The 27,269-nt window shown below is 46.4% G+C and overlaps 1 protein-coding gene across 3 annotated transcripts in view; it reads left to right on the top strand.

Annotated features, from left to right (window-relative positions):
• Positions 1-27,224, top strand: part of taf2 (TATA-box binding protein associated factor 2) — a 30,067-nt gene extending 2,843 nt beyond the window's left edge. The window contains exons 3-28 of one of the 3 annotated variants that reach the window (XR_002874877.1): positions 501-661; positions 4,086-4,204; positions 4,541-4,682; positions 4,812-5,043; positions 6,248-6,432; positions 6,501-6,614; positions 8,873-8,972; positions 10,583-10,668; positions 10,748-10,883; positions 10,947-11,101; positions 11,315-11,429; positions 12,124-12,233; positions 13,853-13,918; positions 14,039-14,165; positions 14,922-15,047; positions 19,809-19,949; positions 20,049-20,159; positions 20,399-20,592; positions 21,016-21,155; positions 21,351-21,420; positions 22,527-22,636; positions 24,178-24,407; positions 24,884-25,048; positions 25,638-25,740; positions 26,438-26,953; positions 27,042-27,224. Coding sequence is in view for 1 of the 3 variants with exons in the window: in XM_023963890.1 (XP_023819658.1) it covers positions 501-661; positions 4,086-4,204; positions 4,541-4,682; positions 4,812-5,043; positions 6,248-6,432; positions 6,501-6,614; positions 8,873-8,972; positions 10,583-10,668; positions 10,748-10,883; positions 10,947-11,101; positions 11,315-11,429; positions 12,124-12,233; positions 13,853-13,918; positions 14,039-14,165; positions 14,922-15,047; positions 19,809-19,949; positions 20,049-20,159; positions 20,399-20,592; positions 21,016-21,155; positions 21,351-21,420; positions 22,527-22,636; positions 24,178-24,407; positions 24,884-25,048; positions 25,638-25,740; positions 26,438-26,736 (3,537 nt within the window). In the remaining 2 variants the exon portion in view is untranslated. Of the gene's footprint in view, positions 1-500; positions 662-4,085; positions 4,205-4,540; positions 4,683-4,811; positions 5,044-6,247; positions 6,433-6,500; positions 6,615-8,872; positions 8,973-10,582; positions 10,669-10,747; positions 10,884-10,946; positions 11,102-11,314; positions 11,430-12,123; positions 12,234-13,852; positions 13,919-14,038; positions 14,166-14,921; positions 15,048-19,808; positions 19,950-20,048; positions 20,160-20,398; positions 20,593-21,015; positions 21,156-21,350; positions 21,421-22,526; positions 22,637-24,177; positions 24,408-24,883; positions 25,049-25,612; positions 25,741-26,437 lie in introns of all 3 variants that reach the window. The other 2 variants (XR_002874878.1, XM_023963890.1) reach the window with 2 other exon arrangements.
• The last annotated feature ends 45 nt before the right edge of the window (positions 27,225-27,269 follow it).

Here is a 27,269-nt window from a genome sequence, read left to right as displayed (position 1 = left end):
CATGGATCTATTGGTCTGCAAGTGGATGCATCAGAATGGAGCGGAGCTGGGAGACTTTGGCCCAACCATTTTAAATTGAACTAAACAACTACAAGCTTTTTAAAACATGTTTTCATCTGCCTCTGATTCACAACAATTTGAATAAAAAATAGTCAGAAATGCAGTGTTAACCCTATTTTGATCCTGTATGTCCTCCATCATTAGACAAATGCAAAAGAGAAAATGTTAAACACCATTTTTAATTAGAGTGGGTCTTTAAATCAAAGAACTTCTTGGCGTTGAAAATGCACAGCTTACCGTACTTCTCTCCAGTGGAAGGAGCTGCCTTACAGCAGGCTGACACGTTTTCTTACAGAAAAGCATCAAAGACATATTTCCCACGTGACCTGCATTGTTCAGTTACTGCAGGCATCAAGAGAAGAGTGAATGTGAGAAGGACAACCTGTTCTTCTCCCTGCAGCATGCTCCTCCTCCAACATCCTTTGTTCTGCCTTGTCTAGGGCTTTGTGGAGCTGACCATTTTCCCCACGGTGGTCAACCTCAACAGGATCAAGCTTAACAGCAAGCAGTGTCGCATCTACAGAGTCCGAGTCAATGACCTGGAAGCTCCGTTCATCTACAACGACCCCACGCTGGAGGTGTGCCACAGCGAGTCCAAGCAGTGAGTGGCTCTGCTGCAAACCACACATTTACTGCAGGGACTCAACTGTTGCCTTTCACTCTTGTCATTATTGGAGTCATTGTGTGTTAAAAGCAAAATTTGAAAACTTTGGATTTTAATCAACACATAGACAGTAAAACACTTCAATGTCAGAGATTTCAGCTGCAAACACGTCTGGGGAATGAGATGAATATTCTCAGTAAAGGGTTCCAGTCAAACATCAAACATGATTTATTTCAGCGATTAAAGAAAAAAAGGCAGCAGGACTTCTCTGAACTTCCATGTGACTTTAAGTAAAGCGAGTTTTATGGCGCAAAGATAAGAAGGCCTGGGCCTCTCATTCCCGCCGTCACCCAGCTTACTTGACTTCTCCACAGGGGAAATGATTTTGCTGCAAGCCGTGGGAATTTGAAACCATTTTCTAATAGCGTGAAATCAGTTCTTTAGCTTTTTGAAAGGATTTGAAACCATAAACAGGGCTCCAGACTGCGAGCAATTGGTCGCATTTTGCGACCAAAATTTGAGAGTGTGCGACTGAATTTTACATCCAGTCGCACATGCGCGACCAGTAAATTTGCCTCCCCCACCCTTCGTATTTTTTATACATTAAACGTGGAAGGGGCACGTCAATGATCAATGAAATAATCAATGAGACGCAAGCCCACACGGACGCAGGCAGACACACACACTCGCGTACATACTCATGAAACGCGAGCACGTACACTCTCGCGTGATACCTGTCTTTGAAGCGGCCACTGCGTGAGAAGAATAGGGAAAGCCACTGTGAGTGGCTAAAATGCGTGTAGGGGGAGGGGCCTAGAGATAATCGAGTGCGCGTAAACATCTGTGGGAAGGAAACTGAGACAAATATCACAACCTGATATGTGCGTCTGAACTATGGGTAAGCGAACTATTGATTCGTTCTTCCGACCTGCGGCTAGTGTACCAGTGCCAGAGTGTACAGCAGGGGTCTCAAACTCGCGGCCCGCAGGCTATTTGCGGCCCCCAAGATGATATTTTGAAGGTTTAATGTTTAATATGAAGGTTTAATGTTACTGCAGACCGCCAGTTTGTATGAATGACACTTTTTCATTGTCGTGCGCGGAGCTGACCAACCAATCACAGTGGAGTAAATGACTATTGGGGGCGTGACAATGACAGGGCTTGAAAGCAGGACACCTGACAGCCCCTCCCTCATTAAGGAGTTCCTTACTTTCCTTTAGAACGTATCTATTCGCTCGTAATTTTCTAAATACATGCAGTCCGTGCTGAACTTTTCTCTGGGTCACACAGAACCGGAGGAAGGTTTAGGGCAGGGGTGGGCAATTCCAGGCCTCGAGGGCCGGTGTGTCTGCATGATTTCCAGATACTCTTGCCCTACTCATGGCTGATTACCTGGTTCAGGTGTGTCCAGCCAATCAGAACATGCCAGAGCAGGGTATGCTGGAAAACATGCAGGACTGCGGCCCTCAGTGCCCACCTCTGGTTTAGGGTTTGGTTACGGTTACGGCGGCGCATCAAAGCGTTTATGCCGTTACGGCAGCACACCGCTCCCGTCCCGCGGGTGTCGGGTCAGCTGAGGAGAATAAATGTCCCACACCTACATGCGTGACAGCTAACGGGGCTTGAACTTTAAACACGCTCGAGCAAAAACAACATTAGTTTTAGACACACTGAAAATACGTGGGGAAAATGCAACGATAGACATGTTTGAGATGAACCGGCACCTCGCCTGGATCGTTGGGGAGACCGGGGGGGGGGCTGTGAGATGAAGACGAATCTGCAGCAAGACTGAAGGAGAACAGGATGTTGGAGTTGTCCTTAACATTCAATTTAGTTTCAATATTCTTCTCCCCCTTAGTATGATCTGTGTTATTACATATTTTATGATTATTTTAATGTTTTGTAATGTATGTAGCCTTTTTTAATGAATTGGTATTTTAAATTATTTTAATTAATCACTCCACTATAAAAACCATCAGGTAACATGTCCCATATTGCATTGTTTTGTAGTCTGTAGGGCAGCTTTCAGTCAGTTCAGTTTCCAGCTGTGTCCGGGTAGGTTTGCCCCTTGCTCCCGCCCCTTTCTCGCGATATTTTTGTGATGTTTGACAGTTGATGTTGGAGCAAAAACAAAAATACATGTCACACACCAGGTGATCTGCGCAGCGTTGAGTTCACCTGGGTGATCTCAAACACGCTTATTGTGCATCTTGGCTGCACCTATTTAGTGTCACAAAGATAAATTTCCATCCGTTTTCTTTACTTATCTGTACTGTCATGACAGCGATGGTGCTGTCAGTTTACCTGTTGTTGCATCTTCAAAAGTGCAGAATAAAATGTGACACTGAATTAGAAACAGCACATTGTAATTTCTGCATCTATTATTAAAGTATTTATTAGTAATACAGTGGAAATGAGTAGATTTGATTAGAATGTTGATTTACGGTATGCGCCCCTAAATTTTCTGGTTGCGCCCCTAAAATTTTCAGTTAGGGGCCACTGTGCTCCTAGTGAAAGAAGTTAGTCTGGAGCCCTGATAAAGCAGGCTTCAATGCATCCATATATTTAAGTCCTCCCCGTTCATCAGAGCATGTCGGTGATGGAATGCTCTAAAAACACCTTCCACCCTTAAGAGGTGGCTCGGCCGTATGGTCCAGATACCCCCCGGATGCCTCCCTGGGGAGGTGTTCTGGGTATGTCCCACTGGAATATGACGTCATCTATATGACAAAGTGAAAATCTCATTGATATGAGCGTTTCGCGACGACTGTGTTCTTAAGATGAAAACGTTGATGTATTGGGTTCTGGATTCGCCAATCAAGTGAATATCGATGCAAAGAGGGATTTCTGGGAAATTTCTAGGGCACCTAATGTTGGCATCGTAGATGCGGACAGCACTACAAAATGGTGAACACGCTATGTAGTAAGTTGTGAAGGAATTCGGACATAGCCTACGTCTCTCGGCTGGTCTGGAAAAGCATCTGGGTTCCCCCCAGAGGAGATGGTTGCCGTGGAGAGGGAAGTCTGGGCATCTTTTCTTAAGGCCGTGTCACACGGCCACTACATACATTTTCCATGTATGTCTTTCGTGATGCTTGTGTGATCTATGTAATTCATAAGTGTGCATTCGTCATTCGTCAATGTGCTCAGATGTTGAGGGTTTGGGCCGAAAGGTCAACATCACTTTTGTCGCCCCTTTTAAATTCTCACACATGGAGGCTCACTTTAATGAATCCTGCTGCAGGTTCTTCTGCAACAATGTGGACTGTTTTGTAACAGGAAACTAGAGGCATGGATGGTAAACCCTGCATACACAGTGATCCTGCACATTTCTGAACATCTTTGTTCCACTTTTGTCCTTCTGATGGCTAAACTGTCTTTGTGTTTGACTGTCTTTGTGTTTGTCTGTCTGTCTGATCAGGAGGAACCTCAACTATTTCTCCAGTGCCTACACGGCTGCAGTGAGTGCCGTGGACCCCGATGCTGGAAATGGAGAGCTGGTCATCAAAGTTCCCTCTGAACTCTGGAAACAGGGAGATGGTGAGATGGGGGTCAAAGTACAGTGGGCTGTTGAAGCTCTTGGTCTGTAAGGAGCCAGGAGAACTTGACAGCCGTTTCCATGTTTACAGTAACTGGCAGAAACTTAAAAATAGCAGCAGGTCATGATGTCATACTATCTAACCCTACCTGAAATGTAAAAGATTGGTGACTTGGATTCATTCTGTTTCATTGGTCCTCCTTAAATGCTCTGTTGGAAGGAACCCTTCCCTCAGACGAACCGGCTCCTCTGGAGCTCCGAGGAGCAGAGTTTCTTTCTTTTTTTCCGGTTTGCTGACAAAAGCAAAAGTTTGTGAATTGTCTTCTTTCTGTCTGCAGAGCTGAATGTGTTGAAGGTGTACATAGACTTCTCCCTGGACCAGCCAAAAGGAGGTCTGCACTTTGTTGTTCCAGATGTGGAGGGCAGTATGGCAGAGAGGGCTGCTCACGTTTTCTCCTTTGGTTATCAGAACTCCACCAGGTGACTTCTTTATCTGCGTGTGCAGAAACTGAGTAAACAACGGGGCAGCAGAGCTACACCTCCTGTCTTGCCTTTTGTGTGTTTTTGGTCTTAAGAACCACAGAATTACCAATTTTTCCCCTTCTCCAGGTTCTGGTTCCCCTGTGTGGACTCCTACTCTGAGCTGTGCACGTGGAAGCTGGAGTTCACGGTGGATGCATCCATGGTGGCTGTATCCTGTGGAGACCTGGTTGAAACCATCTACACAAATGACATGAGGAAGAAAACCTTCCACTATGTCCTTCCCATTCCCACGGCGGCTCCCAACATCTCTCTGGCTGTGGGCCCCTTTGAAATCCTGGTGGACCCCTACATGCACGAGGTGGGTTTAGAGGACACACTCACTCAGCTGTAAGGGAGTTCAAAAAGGCCAAGTTCTGTTTCAACTGAGGAAACAAAGATTAGACCATCAACAGTATATGAGAACTGGAGTGGCCCATCCCCCCCTGGCGTTTCAAACAGGAAGTACCTGCTGGCTCCAAAAAGCCAACATCCCATAAGTGTTTTTCAACCTTTTTTGAGCCAAGGCACACTTTATCCTTGACAGAAATCCCGCGGCACACCAGCATCCAAAAAGAAAGTAGGAGAAACTATAGTCTGGCTTGATGTACAGTCCCTCCACAGTCTCACATGCATTTCTGTGATAATTGTGGCAGAAAAAGCTGGAAGTTGCAGCTGTTTTTTCTAAGAAAATTGCAATAGAAGTTAATTTATTCTTGATTAATAATTTTTAAACTAAATTATTTGAAATTTTACCCTGGTAGTTGTTTTTTTCCTCTCAGGTTTATTAACATGTAATTTTATGTAACCTCACAAAAACCAAATATATTCTTTCTAAACGGTGATTCATTTATTTTTTTATATTTATTTCAACGTTAGTGCAAAGGCTGCTGTATTTTTTGAACAATATGATCACAATATGTTTGATAACATTTAAGCAAAAGACAAACATTACATTTATGTTTTCTGTAGCTAAACAAAAAGTGAACATGATAAAGTTTTATTAGTTTTTCTCTTGTCTTAATCAAAAATGAAGTCTTTGAAAACTTAAACAAAAAATGTTTTATTTCTTTTTAGATGATTAAATTGTTTCAATTTAGTTTAATTGTGTTTGTTGGCCACTTCACCTTAATCCTGTTTCTTAAATGTTGCTATTATTTCTTCGTAAGTTTAACATATAAAATAATCCAGACGTTATTAGAAAAGTGTTTCAGCTAGAAAGAGGACTTGGACCAAACTCTGGGATGTTTGGCTGTTAAGAAACACAAACCTTTAAGGAGAACTAAACTGTTGGCCTGTGATTTCATCAAGAAGATTTAAAAACTGTTTGTGTGTTTGTTGTGGTTTAAGACGGGAAGATTAAGCCTGTTACGCCTGTTGACCAGCAGATGTCCCTGGAGCCATATCTGGCAGGCTGTAGCTAGCGTTCTGTTTGTCAGCTTATGTGTCTGTTTAATGATCATTTGTGGGGGACACTCTTTGGTGTTTCACACCCACCGTGACCCGGCTGTCCTCCTTCCCCTCAGGTGACCCATTTCTGCCTGCCGCAGCTGCTTCCTCTGCTCAAACACTCCATGTCCTTCCTGCACGAAATCTTTGAGTTCTATGAGGAGATCTTGACGTGCCGCTATCCGTACTCCTGTTTCAAAACCGTGTTTGTGGATGAAGCCTACGTCCAGGTGTCCTCCTATGCCTCCATGAGCATCTTCAGGTATGGATGAGCAGATGACTAGAAGGACCCTGTTCTTAAGGGTATTTACTGTGACACTACCGTTTCAGCACCAACCTGCTGCACAGCCCCATGATCATTGACCAGACCCCGCTGACTCGCCGCTGTCTGGCCCAGGCCCTGGCTCAGCAGTTCTTTGGCTGCTTCATCTCCAGAATGTCATGGTGAGACACCGCTGACGTGTGGCTCAGGGAAAGCCGTGTGCTCTCCGTGTGCTCTCCGTGTCCTCTTAGGGGAGGTGGTGAAGACCTCTGTCTGTCGGCTCCATTCTTATGTTAGCTCAGAGGCCACGTGTCCTGCTGTCCAGAAAATCAGTAATAAAGCACATTTAGAAGATCGTCTCCTGCAGCTTCGCACTGATATTGCTGTTCGATGACAGCTGGAGTCCCATCAACAGCTCTAGCAGATTTCGTCATGCTAAACGTTTGCTGGTTGGACCAATACGCATCTCCTAAATGTGGTTTTATTATTGCTATGATTTTTATTAAGGGCCTTCTTGCTCATATTTTTTTAAATCTGTGCGGTCAGTGCTTTTTTCTTCGCTGCAAGGACCCGAAAGATGGTTTAGCATTAGGCTAATATGTGCTAAAAACATTAGCCGTAGAGGTACTTAAAACTCTGTGCGGGCAATGAGCATCTTGGATGTAAATATGTGGCAATAACAACAGCCTTTATTTTGGTCTGGACACCACTGGAAACCCAAATTCATATGATGGTTTAGAGTTTCCCAGGTCTGGGGAGAAGCACTTCCTACTTCGAAGCTTCCCTGGACTAGCTTTGTCTCCAGGCTAGCGAGCTGGGTTTAGCTCCGTTAGCTCCGTCCAAAGACAAAGCTATTCCGAGGGAGAAACTTCGAACCGTGGGCCCAGGCTCCATCCAAGGCCTAGCAGGTGCATCCGGCTGTGGACCGCGGGGCTTCCGAAGGAGGCTGTGGTTCGAAACTTCTGACCAGAGGGTGGAAGGTGGAAATGCTGCTACGTAGCCCTGAGAAGCTGTGTACAGGAGAGCAAAAAAGTCACAAAGCCCTCTGGTCTGCCGTTAACACAAGGTTACAGACCTGGCTACACTGCTCCTAGCATGTCTGTGTGTTTTAGCAGCCGGATATACGGAGAAAGAACTGATGTCATCGACCCGCCTCCCCTCTGGAAATGCTAAATCGAATTGATATATGCGACACTATAGTGGATGTGAAAATGAAAATGCAATCCCTTGTTTTCCATTTTAATTTTAACTCAACAAATGCAGCTTTATTTTGAAAATGAAAAAGCATTTCTGCTATTGACTTTTATTTTTAATAATGCTACACAAATGCTTCCATAAAAAACAACCCCAAAGCGGCGTTTTGATAAGTTCACGCATTTCTGAGTATTCCTCTAAAAACCTGCTCCTCCCAAGCCATGAAAACAAATGGGTTCTCACATTGTGACCTCACAAAGCTAGGACCCGCCCCTTCCAGGAAGAGTCTGCGCTGCTAGCTCCGCCTCCAGACTAACTCACACACCCACTTTCTCTGTGGAGCTTGCGGTGATCGGCTAAACTTTCTTTTTATATGCACATCCATCTTTGCAAAAGTTTGGATGTAGTTTGTTTTCGTGGGTAAAACGCAGACATGCTGCAGAGGCCGGCTCCAGGTTGACGTCATGAAATGGGCGGTTCCCACAAGAAGCGAAAGGCTTGGCCTCAGAGATTGAGTCGTCTCACTCCCGGGTTGGAAAAAGAACTTATATTTCATAAAAAAGTTGTCATATATATTGATATACATTGGGGCAAAAAGTATTCAGTCAGCCACCAATTGTACAATTTTCCCCTCTTGAAAACATAAGAGAGGCCTGTCATTTCCTTCATAGAGAGAAAATATGAGAGAGAAAAAATCCAGAAAATCACATTGTCTGATTTTTAAAGAATTTATATGTAAATTATGGTGGAAAGTATTTGTTTACCGGCAAAGGCAAAAAGAAATTAAATCAGCTCATCCCGGTAGAGAGTTGGCTGGTGGCAACAGGTGGCCTTGAATATCCTGCCAGGGAGTTTATCCGGTCCAGTTCTGCTTTGAACATGTGGCCCTGATGAAGGTGAAGACATCAGCTCACCTGGATAACTGTTCACATGAGGACTAATATTCACTGTTCTGGGGGGCAGTATTTATTTCACTGTTGTTTCCAAAATTACAGACTTTTTATGATCAATAAAGGAAAATAGTTTGAATATCGGTCCTTGGAATCAGCAAATGTGTTTAAACATGTTAAATTAGATATCGCTTCAAAATCAAGATCAGTTTTTTTGTTTTCTCTGTCAAACGTCAATTTTTTCAAAAACTAAAACCTTTTAAAAACACTTGCACTTGTTGAGTATAAAGAGTGCTTTACTCGGTTGAGGGGGGCTGAGGTGAGGTGGCATTTGGCTGACGTACTGTTTTCTGCAGGGCGGATGAGTGGGTGCTGAAGGGCATCTCTGGTTACATCTACGGCCTGTACCTGAAGAAGACGTTTGGAGTGAACGAGTATCGACACTGGTTCAAAGAGGTAGATGCTGCTGCTGCTGCTTTAAAAATGTCCGATTGATCAAAAGTTTGAAACAGTTGTTTCTTTTCTGACCAGCTGCTGACCCACTCTGGCTAAACACATCTACCGTATTTTCAAGGGCGGGTTATAGGGCGGGTTAAAGAACCCGGTCTCAGTTACGTGTGTCTTTGACACATACAAAAGGCGCACCGGCTGTTGAGGCGCGGGCACGTTAACGCCCTTTCAGACCGTCAGAGCCTCCAGAGTGGGTTAATAAAAGAACCAGTCACTGTTCTTTTAGAGGAAACCTTTTTTTTTTTAAATGTTCTCCCTAACTGGGTAACACAAACTGAATGCACGCTCACAGACTCACTTGCGCTCAGCGCCTGACCCCCCTCCTTGTTGTTCACGCGGGTGTGTCTGCTTTCCTCTTTTCTACACACGCACTGGCGAAGAGACGGCATAAGCACACACACAGAGACTCGGTGTGTTTAAAAAATGCACCAGGAGCAAATCTGAGTTAGTTTTGATTTTTTTTTTTTCAGTCATAAAACATCATCTAAAAATCCATCAATCCACGTAGCTGATAGCTGCAGTTTAAACTGTGCTTCAGCCATTTTGTAAACAATATTTCGGGGACCTGGGACTTAGCCCCGCCCATGGCAACTAAGACTCATAGCAAGTGTTGATTCCTACACCATGAGTTAGGGAGCTGTGAAGAGAAGTGACGCACATGTTGTTATGTTATAGAGGACTGTCAAAGCAGATAGGTTGTTTGTCTGTTCAGTATGGATAAGCTATGACTCTGCTCACCCACTTAATGAACTTGTTGAGATTAGGGACAAATATGGAGCACTGGCAACTTACCATAGCAGACAGTTAAATAGCAGTTTCAGTCCCATCGCTGCATTAAAAATGATGCTGCAATTCACCCCATACTGTTGTCCTCTTTTCTCACACGACCTTCATCTACGCTCCACATTAGGCGCACCGCCTCATAGGGCGCCCCCTTGTGTTTGAAAAAAAATTAAGTCTATTAAGTGCGCCTTATAGTCGTGAAAATACGGTACTTTAGTAAAAACATGAATTGTCTGTTGTTGATGCCATAAACAGAAGCGAGTTGAGGCCGGAGATGTCCTCTAGTCACATTTTTCCAGTAGCAGCTGAAAGCTGTGTTGGCCTCTGGTGTGATATTGGCTTTTGTCTCTTGAATAAATAGCTGTCACGTCCGTCACTGTGCCGTGGAGGCTCGTCAGAGCACAAATTCACAAAGTTTAAATCCTGTGAACATCTGCCAATGGTGCCGGACCACATTGTCAGGCGTGGTCCTCCTCAGCTCCTGCAGCAGGAGAAACCCAGCAGAGACCTCCCTGCTGTGATTTGGTTCTGCTGTGGAGCCTCATGTCAGAGCTCCTCTGGAATGACGGATCTCTATTTGAATAGCCCTTCATCTCCGGCTTTATCTGCAGCCACGATAAACTCACTCTGATATAAACTGTCAGATGCGAATGAAGCTAAACCTCTCAGGAGTTTTTGTGCTGACGTGTTGGCTTTTGCGTTTGTGTTCATCTTTAAAAACAAAAGCTAAGAAGAAGTTCCCGACTGTTTCTGTTGGTGTTTTTACCATCTAGGAGCTGGACAAGATTGTTGAGTACGAGCTGAAAATGGGAGGCGTGCTGCTGCACCCCACCTTCACTGGATGCAAAGACAAGGACAGGTGGTGACCAAAAGACCCACTCTCTGCTTTTCTAGTGGCTCTTTGGAATAATCCTCTGATTGCACTTTTCTACCTTCAGTCCAACGCCCCACCTCCACTTTTCCATCAAGCACCCCCACACCATGTCCTGGGAGTACTACAAGATGTTCCAGTGCAAAGCTCACCTGGTGATGAGGCTCATAGAAAACCGAATCAGCATGGAGTTCATGCTGCAGGTAAGCTGCTGCATGTCTGTCACACTATAAGCTGGGGTCTCATGTCCACTTTCTACATGTAAGGTTTTCAACAAGCTGCTGAGCCTGGCCAGCACGGCGTCCTCACAGAAGTACCAGAGCCACATGTGGAGCCAGATGCTGCTGTCCACTTACGGCTTCCTCAAGTCCATCTCCAACGTTTCAGGCAAAGACATCGGCCCCCTCATCAAGCAATGGGTGTATCCTCTTTGAAAATCTGAGCAGCTCCAGCTGCAGAAGTGAAAACGCCACTGTTTTGGGATCTTCTGTGAGACTGGAAAAGGCCTAGTACTGTGATGTGAAACCTGGTGCCTCATACCGCCAGTGGAATGTGCGTGTAACAGCTGAGGTGGTTGGTTTGGTTTGGTTTTGGGAGATGCCAACAGGTTTGAATCTTGACCCTTCACACCCAGAGACCAGAGCGGTGTGGTGAAGTTCTTTGGGAGCTTTGCCTTCAACAGGAAGAGAAATGTTCTGGAACTGGAGATCCGGCAAGACTACACATCGTCCGGGACTCAGAAATATGTGGTAAGAACAGCACAGTGTGTGGTTTGCGTCTCTTCATCCTGCACAGCCGGTGAGCCCGTTTGTCAGGGGCTTTTGTTGCTTTCCCTAGATTTCAGAGGAAGTCCACCCATAACAACCCTTGTTTTATGGAATGAGCTTTAGAATTTGTATAGGATATTTAATGTGGAAATCTGCTCTGAGCGTCGAGTCCTCTGCTCTTTGAATTTAAGCGAGGGCCACAAACGCACACGAAGGCCTCCCTACGTCACTTCTGTTGGTTCATGTCCATACAGCATTTAGAACAGGCTAAACCTTTCCCAGGAGCAGCCAGCCTTCACAGAGAAACCACGAGGTAAACCATCAGCTGCAGCATGAGGCTGATGTTATGCTAGTGAGCTGTTGTGTGTTTGCTAATGAGAAGAACAGCAAAAACTCCTGCAAAAAGCTTCATGGGGAGACAACAAAGACTGATCAATGGATCTATTTTGCATCCTACAGAACATCTTATTACAGAATAACGTTGTGAAATAACGGCATATTCGCGGCCACATCGGCTGCTCGTTCGTGTCTGTGTGAGCTTCCACTGTGGCCTACAGTGAGGCCACATTCGCTTCTTCAGGCTCTTCTCACTGCTGTACCAGGCTGCCATAAATCCAGCCCCAGCCTTTCCCTCCACCACTACCTTCTCTTCTCAATTACAATCTTTTCCTTGCAGGGTCCAATCAAGGTGACGGTACAAGAACTGGACGGTTCTTTCAACCACACGCTGCAGATAGAAGAAAACAGCCTCAAACATGACATTCCTTGTCATTCAAAGAGTAGAAGGTACATGCACTCCACAGACCTGACCTTTGGCTGACTAGTTCCTTCACTTTAACTTTGAAGTTGCTTCATTACCATTAAAGTCAAGTTAAAGTCATTAAAGTCATTCAAGTAAACTCTATCTAAACTCTAGTCGGAGAATGATCTGATTTAAAATCATGCTCCAACAAGCGTTCCCACTGCGTGTATTTTAGTGCAAACTGCAGGAAATGTTGCTCCAAAGAGATGGCCGCATGCATTTCCAAACTTTTTTGGTTCTTTAGTTTGTGCATGAATTCTTACAGAAATGTGTTTATGGACTCCTCGGATCTCTGAGGGTCACATTAAACGGTCACATCTGATGTTTGTGGTGATGTCACTCAGCTCCTTCTGGATCAACCAGAAACGTCGGTTTTACCATCTGAGGATTAGGTGGCTGGGGTCGGAGCTGCAAGGCGAAAGGCCTGAAGGACCAACAAGGAGGAGGTTCATGGATGCAGTGGGGGGAGGACATGAGGGTGGTGTGGGAGAGGGTTAGGTGGACGCTGATAAGTTCCTGTCATCTCTAAAGTCCGCCTCCTTTCTTCGATCAGCTGTTTGCTGCCACAGGAAACGGCTCCATCACTGTCATGCAGACGTGGTGACTTTAATCTTGTTCCTGCTCTCAAGTCAGAATGAATCTAAATTCAAGCCGAGGGTTGAAACATTAGTCAGCGTTAGCTGTAGCTGAGGCTCTCTGTTCTGAGCTCCTGATGTTTGTCTGGACGACAAAGTTTTGTTCAGGTAAACTGATGCTAGGGGTTTTCTGTGAACTCTGTTTTTGCTTCTTGATGGGCGGCTTTGAGGTTTTCAGTCCAGCTCTGCAGACAAAAGCAACATTAAAAGATCCACTACAATGAAAATGGTGTTTTTGGTGTTGTTAACATGTTCTTGTAACATAATTAAGCTCATAATTGCGTTTCTGATTGATTGTTTATTTAAATTGTTGTGACTCAGGAGCAGATGAAAAGCATACGGTTTTAAAAAGATTGTAGGTGTGACGTAAAATTTACAACAGCAAGCCACAAGCTTCCTGCTCCGTGACGGGGCTCCTCCAGAGCCACAGGGCTCCTCCAGAGCGACGGGGCTCCACCAGAGCCACGGGGCTCCTCCAGAGCCACGGGGCTCCTCCAGAGCCACAGGGCTCCTCCAGAGCGACGGGGCTCCACCAGAGCCACGGGGCTCCTCCAGAGCGACGGGGCTCCACCAGAGCCACGGGGCTCCTCCAGAGCCACGGGGCTCCCCCAGAGCGACGGGGCTCCACCAGAGCCACGGGGCTCCTCCAGAGCCACGGGGCTCCTCCAGAGCGACGGGGCTCCTCCAGAGCGACGGGGCTCCTCCAGAGCCACGGGGCTCCTCCAGAGCCACGGGGCTCCTCCAGAGCGACGGGGCTCCTCCAGAGCCACGGGGCTCCTCCAGAGCCACGGGGCTCCTCCAGAGCCACGGGGCTCCTCCAGATTAGCCCCTTCATTCAGTGTCATCCTATGAATTTTTGAGCTGCTGCAGTGTTTTTCTCTCTGTTGGGCATAAAATCATGAAAGAGATGGTCAGCCTTTGTTGAACCTTTTGGACTAATTTCTTTGTTCTACTCTGTTCTTTTTTAGGAACAAGAAAAAGAAGATTCCTCTGATGAATGGGGAAGAAGTGGACATGGATTTATCAGCCATGGAGTAAGGCCTCTGCCTTTTTTTAGGAGTGAAATCTGTCTATTTTGACTTGTTAGTGAAGGACAGAGCTCTTTGAAAGCAGGACTGTGATCCATGTCTGAATGGACTCTGCTTACGCTGCAGTGCTGACTCCCCTCTCCTTTGGATCCGGATCGACCCCGACATGTCCATCCTGAGGAAGGTGGAGTTTGAGCAGGCAGACTTCATGTGGCAGTATCAGCTCCGCTATGAGAGGGACGTGGTTGCACAGGTGGGCTGATGACAGCGGCGGTCTGCTGGTTTTACCGTCACATTCTGTTGGGTTTCACATGTATGCAGGCGGGAAAGTGTCTGCAAGGAAAGTAGTAAAATTTGTTTTTTAGAGAGGCAGATAATGACTTGGATGACACTGAATGATTAAAGTCCCACTCCAATCATCTTTTGATCAGTTGTAATAATGTTTGCAGTGGTCTTTTAATTCAGATGATGCCGTTTTTAGCCAAGATCCAAAAACCTGATTTTCTGGGACATTTTCTGCAGAGCAGCAGGAGTTCATTAGAAATTCAGAGGTGAATTTCTAATCCCGCCCCTTTTTCCATTATCCATCTGTTTACACTTTCTCCCACTAGCTTACAGCCCTTCACACCCCCAAGCTAACATTAGCGGTGCAACAAAAATGTCGAGCAAAATCAGAGATGTCCAGTCGTACAGTTTGGATCCAGATTCCAGCTCAGATGAGGAAAACGTTCATGAATCTGTCTGCAGGTGGATGAATCAGAATGGAGCGGAGCAGAAAGCTTGTGGCTTGCCGTAGTAACTTCTACGTCACACCTACAAGCTTTTTCAAACCGCATTTTTTCATGTTCACAACGATTGAATAACTAAATACTACATCAAGATTTGAATTTTCTTAATGCATGTCCACCATGAGAAGATAATTACTACAAGAAGGTGTTAAAAACACCATTTTGATCAGAGTTGTTTTTGAAAGCCGTAACCTGCTGACAGCAGCTCCTTTTCCTTTCAGGAGGAGGCCATCAGTGCTCTGGAGAAGTTTCCGACCCCCGCCTCCAGGCTGGCTCTGACGGACATCCTGGAGCAGGAACAGTGCTTCTACAAAGTTCGCATGCTGGCCTGCTTCTGTTTGGCCAAGGTCTGTTCTCTAAGTTTGTGTCACACAGCCACTGCGTACATTTTGTGCATATTGCACGGATGAAAACAGGTCAAACGTGAATATAGGTGGAGAAAGTGAGAAAAGTTGTGGCCTTTGTGTTAAATGTTCATAGAATTTGAAATGTGCACCGCATACGGGAAATAAAAGTTTAACATCAGTGGTACATTCATGAAAAGACTGTAGACTAGAGTTGGGTGATACGGCCAAAAAAAAAGCTCAATTTTTTTCATTCCAAATTTGATTTTCAATTTTAATTTCAATTTGTATCTCCCAGCTTTTATTTTATTTAACCAAAATTACAAATGATGGAAAATATGTAACACAAACTATTTTATTTACATCTCCTTTGGAAATTGGCTCTAACACAAAGTTCCACTAATAACAAGCTGTAAAAATGTTTCCAGAACAATCCAGCAGATGTTTTGGGAGCTACCCCTAACATCTCCAAAAGAGAAACACTACAACGCACTCAGCAGAGCATTTTTGGTAGCAACATCCTGGAAATGGGTTTTGCTGTGTTTGGTTTGATACTCCAAGTTTAAAGTCAAAACCCCAGAGACCAAAATCTCATTTTTGACGCACCAGCCAAGTTGACTGTTGGATAAAAAAGTCTAAAGACCAAATTATTCCATCGTTTTACAAAGAAAAACTATAGATGTTATTTTAAAATATGATATTAGGTTAAATGCAATGAGAAAGGAAGTCACAACATCATGAAAACATCAGATAAAAACAACTGTTTTTTTTCTAAAGAACTCCTATATTGATTTCTAATCAATCTTTGCTCTCTGCCTTTGCCATTTTCACGCTGTCTGAATTGTTTAATTTTCAATCCCCAAATGAGTCTTTTTCTGTTTATTTTTACCAAAATACGCCCCCATGAGAAGAGGGGTTTCAGTCAGTCACCTGCAGCCTGAACCAACTGGAAAAGGGAGCAGATTGACAGAAAGGCACCGTTTTCTTTATTCTGCCTCCAGTTGATTCATTTTTTACATGAAATCAAAATAAAAACATGATCCTGTTCTGGATTCGTGCCATTGACGGTAAAGATGAATTGCTCGAAAGAGGGGGGGGGGGGGGCTTTTTTCAGCTCTGTGCTCTGTAATGTTACAAAGGCACTACTAACACACTTCCATACAACGTGCCTCTTATTACGTTTATAAAATACAGTTTTTATAAATGTTTAATGAATTAATTTTGTTGCATTTATCTGCCACGTCTTTGAAGTCAGCTCCGTGGAAATATAGTCTAACTTTAAAGTGTTTCTATGGGCGACACATGAACAGCCCGTTAGCATCATAGCAGCAGTGTCCAGCAACCCCGCCGTCTCCAAATCCACACTTTTTAATAAACTTTCTGTTTCCGCTGTAAGTCCAGCAGGTTTATCCTCCAGTTCCTTCTGGATCCTGGTCAAAATCCTCACGTTTCACTGCTTCAGCAGCTTAAACTGAAGCTACATGGAAGCAAATAGCAGAAATTAGGGGGCTGGAGGGCGCTTCTCATAGTGCTAGTGGTTTTTTTGTTTGTTTTTTCAGTCTCATGGAAGTAGCTCCTGATTGTTTGCTACTGTTTTCACATCTTTGCTTTGTGAGAGACCGGCAGACTGACTTTACTCTGAAAAACGGAAGCACAAGAGTAAACAAATGGTCTAAAACAACAGATTAATCAATAATTGCCCTGCTCTATGTTAAACCTACGTCGAACAGTCATGGAAAGCCACAAATTTGCGTATGCATCCCGCTAAAATCTCATACAATTGCATAAGATTTATATAAACGAACATAGCGTATAAACTATGCTGAATGTGCATAAACTGCCTAATTCTCAACATAGCAAAAATTCTGAACAGCTCAAAACCGAATTCTCGGAAAGACCCATCGGCTAAAAACCCTAGACGAGCATCTGCGCACACAGACAAATGAAAAACACAAGATACGCTCATGAACTGTGTATATCACGCATGAATCATGAAAGGCACGAAGTGGCTGTGTGACAGTTTTAGACGGGTTAGCTCCTCACACTCTGCTTCTCACCAGCATTGGTGGCAGATTTCCAACTGAAAGATCAGGTTCTCATGGGGCAAAGTTTGGCCCAGATTCAGTTCTGGGACAAAAAACTAGTGACCGGGTTACTTGGTTTTTGTCTCCAGGCAGATTCAGTTCCTTACAAACCTCAGACCTGCAACCTTGACTTTAATGGTAATTAAGCAACTTCAGAGTTAAAGTGAAGGAACATTGAGGTCATGAGGAGTTATCTGTGAAGAACACTGAAAAAGAAATGCATTTTTCCTGATGTATGTGTGGTGTACGGAACATTTACCCCATCCTCTTGGTAAACACTCCTCCAAATGTTTAGCAGGGGCATTCTTGTGGAAGAGACTCTAGCACAAGACATACACACTAGCAGCAGGGCCACCCAGCCTCTCAGGGCAGAGTTTCAAATGGGCTGCCCTGTAGGTTAATGAGCCAGGCTAATGCACGTATGCATTAGCCTGGAGAGGGTTAACCCTTGCCGTGCCGCTCGCTAAAGCATCTCCTTCTGTGGCTGCAGGAAATTCTCTGGCTTTGGGCTGCCCTGCACCTCAGGGTTTGCACCTGAATCAATATTTTCACAAGAATTGTAGCTGAAGAACCAGCGTACTGCTACAGAATCCAAATATACGTCTTCACAGCCGCCCGCCAGTGAGCTGCAGCGCACACATGGCTGGCCGGATGGGATGGGATGGTTACTTATCCAAGCAAGGGACAGCATCCCATGGGCGACCTTTAAACCCTCATCATTCTCAACTATGATCTGTCAACTTTAAAATGTCTACAACTGCCAGTCTGTTCTACAGAAACCCAAGTGTTTTGCTTTCACCACAGAAAGTCAACAAACAGAAAAGTCTTTGTTAGCCACATTCCTTCTTCAGACTCCTTACGTGTGTCGACAGCATTCCTGCCCCAGGAACGCTCCGTGATCCTCCTTCACGCTTTACCCTCGTATCCGGTAACACGAGCTGCCTCTCTCCCTCCCCCGTGTTATAGTCTGATGAAGAGAAGCCTGTGGCTGCAGCCTCTTTAAATGCACAAAAAAATGAGAGGATGGAGGACTTTGAGTGATCCCAGGAGCTAAGCTGTCTGGGGCTTTTGCCCCTGGTAGGGTCTTTCATGGCAGACAGGTCCTGGGTGAGGACAAAGAGCGGTTCAGAACCCCCTTTATGAAAAAATACACTGAAAGATTTCGTTACGTCTCAGAGATTGGCATCACCAGCTCAAAGAAATGATGTAGGATCACTCTCCCCTGGGCCCACCACCAGCAGGAGAGCTCAAAAGGCAGGCAGCGGTTGCAGGTGGCTGAGCAGCTCGGCTAATGAGCTTGTGTGGGAGGTTGTGTGGGACTGGTTAGATATAGTTGGGCTCATCTCCACGCACAGTCTGTTCCCCGAAACTCAATCCCTCTAGATAGGGTAGACACTCGACCAACCTGGAGTTGATCATGGTGTCAGACGGCGGCCCAGTGTGGGCCTATTCTTGAGTCCCCAGCTCAACAGCCAAGTGTTGGAGTTCACTCGGATGGACAAGAGGCTCATGTCCCTTTGCCTTCCGGTGGGGTAAAGGTCTCTGACTGGTTTCGGCTTACGGTTCAGAGTACTCGGCTGGTGACAAGTCCAACTGGACTATGTTTTCTATCTCCATTGTCTGCTACTGTACGGAGCTCTGGTCGTAAGGTCTCTGGTGCCTATCGCAGTAGTAATCCCCGAACACGGTGGTGGACACTGGAAGTAAGGGATTTTGGGTACTGGATACAGCGGGTTAAGAAAATAGATGGATGGAAGTTCAGGATGAGAACGGCAGGATCCATCATCCATGTTGGATTGTACTTCACCTGCTGATTAAGTCACTGAGCACATCACATGCCCAAAGCAGAGTCTCTGATTGGTGTGCGCAATGAGGCAACATTGGTAAAGAAACTGTGGACGTGCCGCGCTCCTGCCAGGCCCACGCACCGCGCCAGACACACCGCATGACCTCTGATCACGTCTGTACCGTTGACTTAATATTGAAATCACGTTCGGTGCGAACGTAGCTTAAGCCACAGCCTATGCAATCTTTTTCACCCATAATAATATGCAATTCCCAATTGACAATTCAGGCAGGCATTTTGAAAATCCCAGTATACTCTTATGGTCATGATGTCTGGGTCATGACCGAAAAAACCAGGTCCCAAATACAAGCGGCTGAAATGAGCTTCCTCTGCAAGGTGGCTGGGCGCTCCCTTACAGATGGGGGGAGAAGATGGGCCACTCGGAGAGAATTTGTTGTAGAGCCACTGCTCCGCCACATTGAAAGGAAACCGTTGACTGCTGCCCCTGCAACTAGTTCCTGGTTGAGCAGAGGATGGATGGATGGATGGATGGAGGAGATAAAGGGAACAGCAGCTTAAACAGACAGCTCAGTGTTTTTGAGGAAGTCTTGGGTGTGAAACTGTTGGTGTAAATCTGTGGTTGGGTCACACCAAATATTAAAAACGCCCCCTGCTTGACACCCGTGTTGAGGACTGGTTTTGGGGTTTAATCCTTCAGCTGCATTCCGGGTGTGGCTGTGACTGCAGTGGGCGGGGTCAAACGTTGAGAACAAATTGCACGCCCAGTGTGTCACAGCTGATGCTACTGTGGTTTGAAATGGCAGTGCAGCTTGAATATTCTACTGGTATAGAAAGATTGGGTCATCTCCATCATTATGTCCTTTGACCTTGTAGATAGCCAACTCCATGGTGAGCACTTGGCAGGGCCCGCCAGCCATGAAGTCTCTCTTCACCAGAATGTTCTGCTGTAAGAGCTGCCCCAACATTGTCAAGACCAACAATTTCATCAGCTTCCAGAGCTACTTCCTGCAGAAGGTACCGGCATACAGGGTAGACTCCCCTACCTCCATTCATGCTGTTACATATCACATGACTGTGGATTTGAACCCTCTTCTCTTCGGTTTGTCCCGTCAGACAATGCCAGTTGCCATGGCTCTGCTGAGAGATGTACAGAACCTGTGTCCCAAAGATGTCCTCAACTTTATACTTGATCTCATCAAGTACAACGACAACAGGAAGAACAAAGTAAGGATGTAGTGCCTCTTTGATGAGTTATGGTCCATTACTCATCAATAAGTTTTAACTGAGTTTCTATGTTGTTTTTTACATAAGTTTAAAGTTTCTTAAGCGGATTATACTTTTCTATTGCAACGTAAAGCCATACAACGTCTGCAGAGCCTCTCAAATGTTTCAGCTGATCACTATTTTTTTAGTTTAAATTTTCTTTTTCTTTATTTTTTCTTTGCCTCTGGTTTTGGTTCCAGTTCTCAGATAACTACTACCGAGCCGAGCTGATTGAAGCCCTCACCAACTCCCTGACCCCCGCCATCAGCATCAACAATGAAGTGCGAACGGTGGACAACCTGAACCCTGACGTGCGCCTCATCCTAGAGGAGATCACACGCTTCCTGAACATGGAGAAACTGCTGCCGAGCTTCAGGAACACCATCACTGTCAGGTACAGGGTAATGGGGGACCTTGCCAACAACCTTTTGAGCGTCTTTAGATTCGTCCATGTCCCCGCCCACTTGTCCAAAACTGGATAATAGAAGATTGGAAAAACATTGTCTGGTCTGATGAGTCACCATTTCTGCTGCCACATTCAGATGGTAGTGTCAAAAGTTGGCGTAAACAACACGAAAGCATAGATCCATTCTGCATTGTATCAATGGTTCAGGCTGGTGGTGGTGTCATGGTGTGGGGGATATTTTCTCAACCCACTTTGAACCCCCTGGTACCAATTGAGCATGGTTCCAGCGCCACAGCCTTTAAGCAGAAAAAAGCTTTTGTAGGCCAGAGAAAGTGGTTGTTTTGAGAGAGTTTGTAGAAAGCTTTGACTTTATGTCTGGGAGCCACAGTAACACCCCTTACATGTCTGCAGCTGCCTCAGAGCCATCCGGCAGCTGCAGAGGAACGGACACATCCCCAGCGACCCGTCTCTCTTCACATCCTATGCAGAGTACGGACACTTTGTGGACGTTCGCATCGCTGCGCTGGAGGCTCTGGTGGACTACACTCGAGGTATGTTGTTCCTGGCTGCAGCTCGCTGCCTCCGCTCCTGATGGCTCTCTGCTGAGGTTTCAGTCAGGTGGTTGCTGCTCCAATTCCTGGCTGAGCCTGCTCTGCTGCACATCGTCAGTGTGATTTGTGGTGTGTCATAAGGCGCCAGTGTTTGTTTTCTCATGTTTTCATGTCTTTGTGTTTTACTTACTGCAGTGGAAAGAAGCTCAGCAGAGCTGCAGTGGCTGCTTACTCTGGTCCACAATGATCCAGTTCACTATGTCAGGTACTCTGCTTCTGACCTTTACTTCTTCATCTTTAACTCCTCATTTCAAAATTCCCTTCCTCTGATCGCTCCGCTCATTCCTCTCAGTGCTATGGGGGGGGGGACGCACACTCAACTGATTCAGGTACACTGTAGCCACAAGGGGGCCCAAGCCGGGGGCTGATTGTGCCTGTCCCAAACCCGGGTAAATACTGAGGGTTGTGTCAGGAAAGGCATCCAACGCAAAATCTTTGCCGAGCCAAATTTGCGAATCGGACCTATGATATCCATACCAAATTGGTTGAAGCCCGGGTTAACAACGACCGCCATTGGTGCTGTTCACCAACAGGGTCCTGGTGGACTGCTGTTGGTCGAACAAGGAGAGGAGGAAGGAATCTTTGTAGGATGACAGCGATAGTGCTGTTTGAGGCACAGAGATTTAATGTTTGTCCACCCTGACCACTGTTGGTTGCAACATTGCGGGACAACATTGCGGGAGGATTGACAGTCTGATAAATCTTCTGGCTGCTTTTACCGTGGTGCCCCATCACAGCCATGATCTTGTATGTATCCAGCCACGCGTCTGAGTAGATCCACAACTATGCTCCTGAGGCTGTGCCAAGTAAATCTGTGACAGACCCACTTCAAAGACTACTAACAAGAGCAGAAGAAGGGTTACACATTATACATAGGGCTCTAGAGTTATTAAAATTGGACAGACCTCTTCAGTTATTTATTTTTTAGCTTGTACCCGGGGTTGTTGACGCCCATCGGGTCCCTGGAGTACTAAACCTCTGATGCTGCGGTGATGGAGCGCTGCAGATAAAAAGATGTTGCGTCTGATGGACGTTTAGAGGTTTTTAGTGGGAGCAGAGGATCCCCGGGCCTTGCAAACATAAAACATCTTAGGTCTTGCTTGTGTGGGCTGTTTATGATTTGTCCAGAATCCTCAACAGAATCAGGACTCTTCCTGTTCCTTCATGATGAAAGAAGCTGTTTTTAGTCATTTCAGTGTTCTGAAGCTGCAGGTCTGTCTGTCGAGTCTTCTTCTGTTCATTCAGTTCGGTTCCAGTTCTGCATAACTCACAGACTACCACTCAACAGGTGTCCTCCTCTTCTCCCTCCAGGCATAAGATCCTGAGCATGCTCTGTAAGAACCCTCCTTTCACCAAGATGACGGACTCGGCTCTGTGTAATGAAGCTCTGGTGGATCAGCTGTGGAAGCTCATGAACTCAGGTGAGACGCACTTGTTTTAGTAGTGTCCCTTTAGGCTCATGATGGCTGCAGGGTTCATCCCTCCTGTCTGTGTCTCTCCTCTTCCCTAAGAACACATTTATTGGACGCGGGGAAATGCGAGTCATTGTCTTCTGCTCCTCGGGTGCCTCAAACCCAGGAAACTTCTTGTCTCCTTTGGTTTTTGGGGCTTGGCTGACAGGCTGAGTCCACACAGCGCCCTGCACATCCACGCTGTTGTGCTTCATCGTCTCCTTGTGTTTCATTGTTTCTTTTATTATTTATTTTTCTTCCAGGGGGGGTACTGTGGAGCTCTCAGAACACCGTTGTTCTGCCAAAGCAAACACCCGGCAGCCCAAGACAAACACTGCTTCAGTGTTAGATTCCTGACCTACGCTCCAGCTGCAGTTTGTCTGTCCTCTCACTGATTTACAGCTGAGCTGAATGGATGTGTGTTTTTCCACTGATCTGGTGTTAGCCGGTCCGGTTAGCGTATGCAGCTTCGGGACAGCGTTGCCAGCTTAAACACAAGCAGACCAGTGTGGTCGCAGTTAATTGCTCTGCTTTATGGAAATGTGCTGTTATTCTGCTCCTCATCCTCCAGGCCCCCCATAAACTGAATATATGCGCTAACCAAAAGATGAAGGTCAGGACTGCAGAGCTCTGTCTTTAGCTAACACTCATTCCTATAGCCACAGTGGAGCCCTGTTGTTCGGCGCCTGCCCTCCAGGTTTTCAGCTTTATTTCATCCAAGCCCTCACGCACGCCATGCTGATGCGTTCAGTTGCTGAGCTGGCAGATTTGTGTTGTATTGTCTTACAGAGGTTGTTAAAGAAAAGAATGTGGTTTCTAAGCTTTAAAAGCTGAGAAGTCTCCATAAAAACTGAATGTCACTGCTGAACAAGAAAACTGCAGAATATTAAGTTAACTGCAGAGTCTGCGACAGAGCTGCAGCTGCAGAGTCTGCGACAGAGCTGCAGTTTGGTCAGGCAGCTGCAGAGTCTGCGACAGAGCTGCAGAAAGTTCACACAACAGCAGAGTCTGCGATAGAGCTTCAGTTTGTTCAGGTAGCTGCAGAGTCTGCGACAGAGCTGCAGCTGCAGAGTCTGCGACAGAGCTGCAGCTGCAGAGTCTGCGACAGAGCTGCAGAGTCTGCGACAGAGCTGCAGCTGCAGAGTCTGCGACAGAGCTGCAGCTGCAGAGTCTGCGACAGAGCTGCAGCTGCAGAGTCTGCGACAGAGCTGCAGTCTGTTCAGGCAGCTTTAGAGTCTGCGACAGAGCTGCAGTTTCTTCAGGCAGCTGCAGAGTTTGTGACAGCTGCAGTTTGTTCAGGCAGCTGCAGAGTCTGCGACAGAGCTGCAGTTTGTTCAGGCAGCTGCAGAGTCTGCGACAGAGCTGCGTTTTTTTCAGGCAGCTGCAGAGTCTGCGACAGAGCTGCAGTCTGTTCAGGCAGCTGCAGAGTCTGCGACAGAGCTGCATAGTTTTTAGACAGTTTGGAAGTTTTGTAGTTTACACAGTTGCCTTCTTACCTGTTTGTTTCTCAGGTGCCTGTCACGACTGGCGGCTGCGCTGTGGTGCCGTGAATTTCTACTACACTCTGTTTGGTCTGACCCGGCCGTCATGTCTGCCTCTGCCGGAGCTGGGCCTGGTCCTTAACCTGAAGGAGAAGAAGGCGGTCCTCAATCCCACTATTAAGCCTGAGCTTGGCGTGGCTGCCGTCATGGACTCTCCAGCCAGCATAGGGATCCATGGCGTGGGCATGAGCTACACAGCTGTAAGTTCTGTTTCACACTCTGTTCCACCTCAGACAGCAGAAACCAACACCACCGAAGCAGACTGCTGGGTTCCTATTCCTATTTTTACCTCTGAAGATTACTTCTCCTCCAGGCACTAAAGAGAGTTAAAGTCAGCAGCTGTAGAGTTCTTAGTTCTTATTCTTTGACTAATTTGTTTTTAGAGACCTACAGTCCAACATAGAAGTAAGAAGAAGCTGGATTTTGAGCTGATGGGCTGTTTGAGAAATTAAAAAAAGCTAATAAAAGCTTCCATCACAGATTAACTAACATTTTTCTAAAAGGACAGAAATGCTGTGATCTGCTGATATTAACAAACAAGCCGCTGAAAATGACAGGCTTATTTTGAAAAGATTATCAACAATGCTTCAAATAATCCAGTTGGAATCATCTGTTGTTTCTTTTTTCATGGAAACGGTGTGTTGTCTAAAGAGGAGTCTTCCTCTGTGTTTGTCAGGAGGATGAGGAACCAGATCCCATTTCTCTAGGAGTGTGTGGGGTGGGCCAGCCCCCACAAGGCCTGAAGAGGAAGGCGGAAACCCCCCTGGGCTCCCCCCCAGAGCCAGGGCAGGTTCTGCAGCAGCAGCAGGACGAGGATGGAAGAGGACGCTACAAGATCAGGGTGTGTTTGCGGGAATGTTGCTTTAAATGCAACTGTGAGATGGAAGCACCGGCCTCAGCGCCGAAAGCATATTCAGATGATGTCAGGTGGATGACATCATCAGACCGCTTCTCCAATCACAGGGGTGTCGAACTCGATCGCACAGGGGGGGCAAAATCCACAACACACCTGAAGTCGCAGCTGAACAAGATCAGTATTTATTCACCACGCTGAAAAGTACTTTTTTGAACATAAATATGAATAAAGATAGACAGGAAACTGAAATAACATACTTTGCTCTCCATAAAAAAAATCCTGTCATTGTACAAATATAAACATGCTGCAGAACAAAACAAACAATAGAATTTGTGCTTTTCAGCAAAAACAAGTCCCAGGTCACCAACTTTCTGCAGACATTCAGAGCAGCTCATGGGTTTGCATAGAGGAGAAAGATGTAGAGCTGGATTATTATGGGATGTGCTCAGACGTGTGTAAAGTCAGATCAGCCGGTGCTTTTGGCAATATTGTGTGTTTTAGCTTCTCAAGTTTGAGTGTGTGTCAGACATGCTTCTGCTGTGTGTGAAGTTGACCTGCAGTGACCTTCCTGCAGTTCAACACGATGGAGGAAGAAGACATCGACATGGAGACCGTTCATGACAGCCAGGCCTTCATTCACCATCATCTTAACCTGCTAGAGAGGCCTTCTACGCCAGGTAAACCCACTGCTCTCGCAAAATCACGCCAATTTCCTCACCACTGCTTCCTGATGAGAGGGCTGCACGGTGGTGCAGTGGTTAGCGCTCTTGCCTCACAGCAAGAAGGCCCCGGTTCAAGTCCCGGCTGGGGGTCCTGGACCCAAAAAAAACATCAATGGGGGACCTTTTTGTGTGGAGTTTGCACTTTTCGACCAATCGCAACCCGGGTCACTCTCTCCATTTGTCCCCTTTTCCCGGGATACTCCCACTCCCACCGTCCAAAAACATGCTTCATAGGTTGATTGGTCAACCTAAATTGTCCGTAGTGTGAGTGTGAGTGTGCATGGGTGTGTGATAGTGGACACTCTTCCCTGCGACAGACTGGCGATCTGTCCAGGGTGTCCCCTGCCTTCATCCACAAGTGGCCAGGATAGGTTCAGGCAGCCCCGTGACCCCGAAAGGGTAAAACGGATTCGAAGATGGATGCCTTCTGATAAGTTCCGCCATTCTTAAGAATAAGAAACCCTTTGTGACAAATTGGATTTGCAATAATAAATTCACCTCATGGAAAAACGTGAAGGGTTGGGCAGGACGCTGACGTCCTCAGGGCGGCGGCGTGACGCTGACGTCCTCAGGGCGGCCTGACGCTGACGTCCTCAGGGCGGCGTGAGGATGCTTTTGTGTTTTCTAAACTCCGTCTTGTCTTTGTCCTCAGGCAAAGAGCCCCCGCTCATGGAGCAGACGCTGCTCTCCATGCCGGCCACCCCGGTGCCGTCCTTCTCCAAGGAGACGGCGTCCTCGTCTTCTAAGCACGGTGGCGACCACGGCCATCACCACCACCATCACCACCACGAGCACAAGAAGAAGAAGAAGAAGCACAAGCACAAACACAAACACAAGCACAAGCATGAGAGCAAGGACAAGGACCGAGAGCGGGACCGCGACACCCCCCACGCCTACAGCAACAGCCCAGCCAGCGGCCTGTCGCTGCGCTCGCCGTCTCTGTCCGACTGAACTGCAGTTCTGGATCAGCGGCAGATTTCTGCTGCTCCTAACATGCATGAAAGAAAGAACTGCACCCCCATAACCCACCCCGCTCCAGCGTCCAAGTCCAAGACCAACCCCCAAAAATGGATGTTTGGACCGATCACCATCCGGGTCACTCTGGCCATTTGTCCCCTAACCAGGTTTGAGCTGGGGGGAGCACTTTGGGCCGGCACCATTTAAACTGGTCAGACTCCAGAAACCAAAGTATGCATGTGAGCATGCAGACCACTGTGAGGTTCACTGCCATCTGGTGTTTGTCGTTGAAACTGCAGGATCTGAGGAAAGTTTGATTGGTTGAGTGGAAACATCTGCAGGTTTCTTCCAGTTCGGCGTTGATTCTGCTGTTTTCTGCCTGAGACCAGGTTCTACCGGGACGGACTGCTCTTCCCAACTGACCGGAGGAGCGGCAGGGACCACAGGAACACGTCTTTTCAAATAAAACTCCTTGGAGTGGAGCTGCCTGTGTTGTGTTGTGTTGTGTGAACTGTAGCTGAGTGAAT

The sequence above is a fragment of the Oryzias latipes genome, chromosome 16 (genome assembly GCF_002234675.1).
Source record: "Oryzias latipes chromosome 16, ASM223467v1".
Classification (NCBI taxonomy): Eukaryota; Metazoa; Chordata; class Actinopteri; order Beloniformes; family Adrianichthyidae; genus Oryzias; species Oryzias latipes.
Note: the sequence above shows the minus strand (reverse complement) of the source record. Positions and strands in the feature narration are given on the sequence as shown.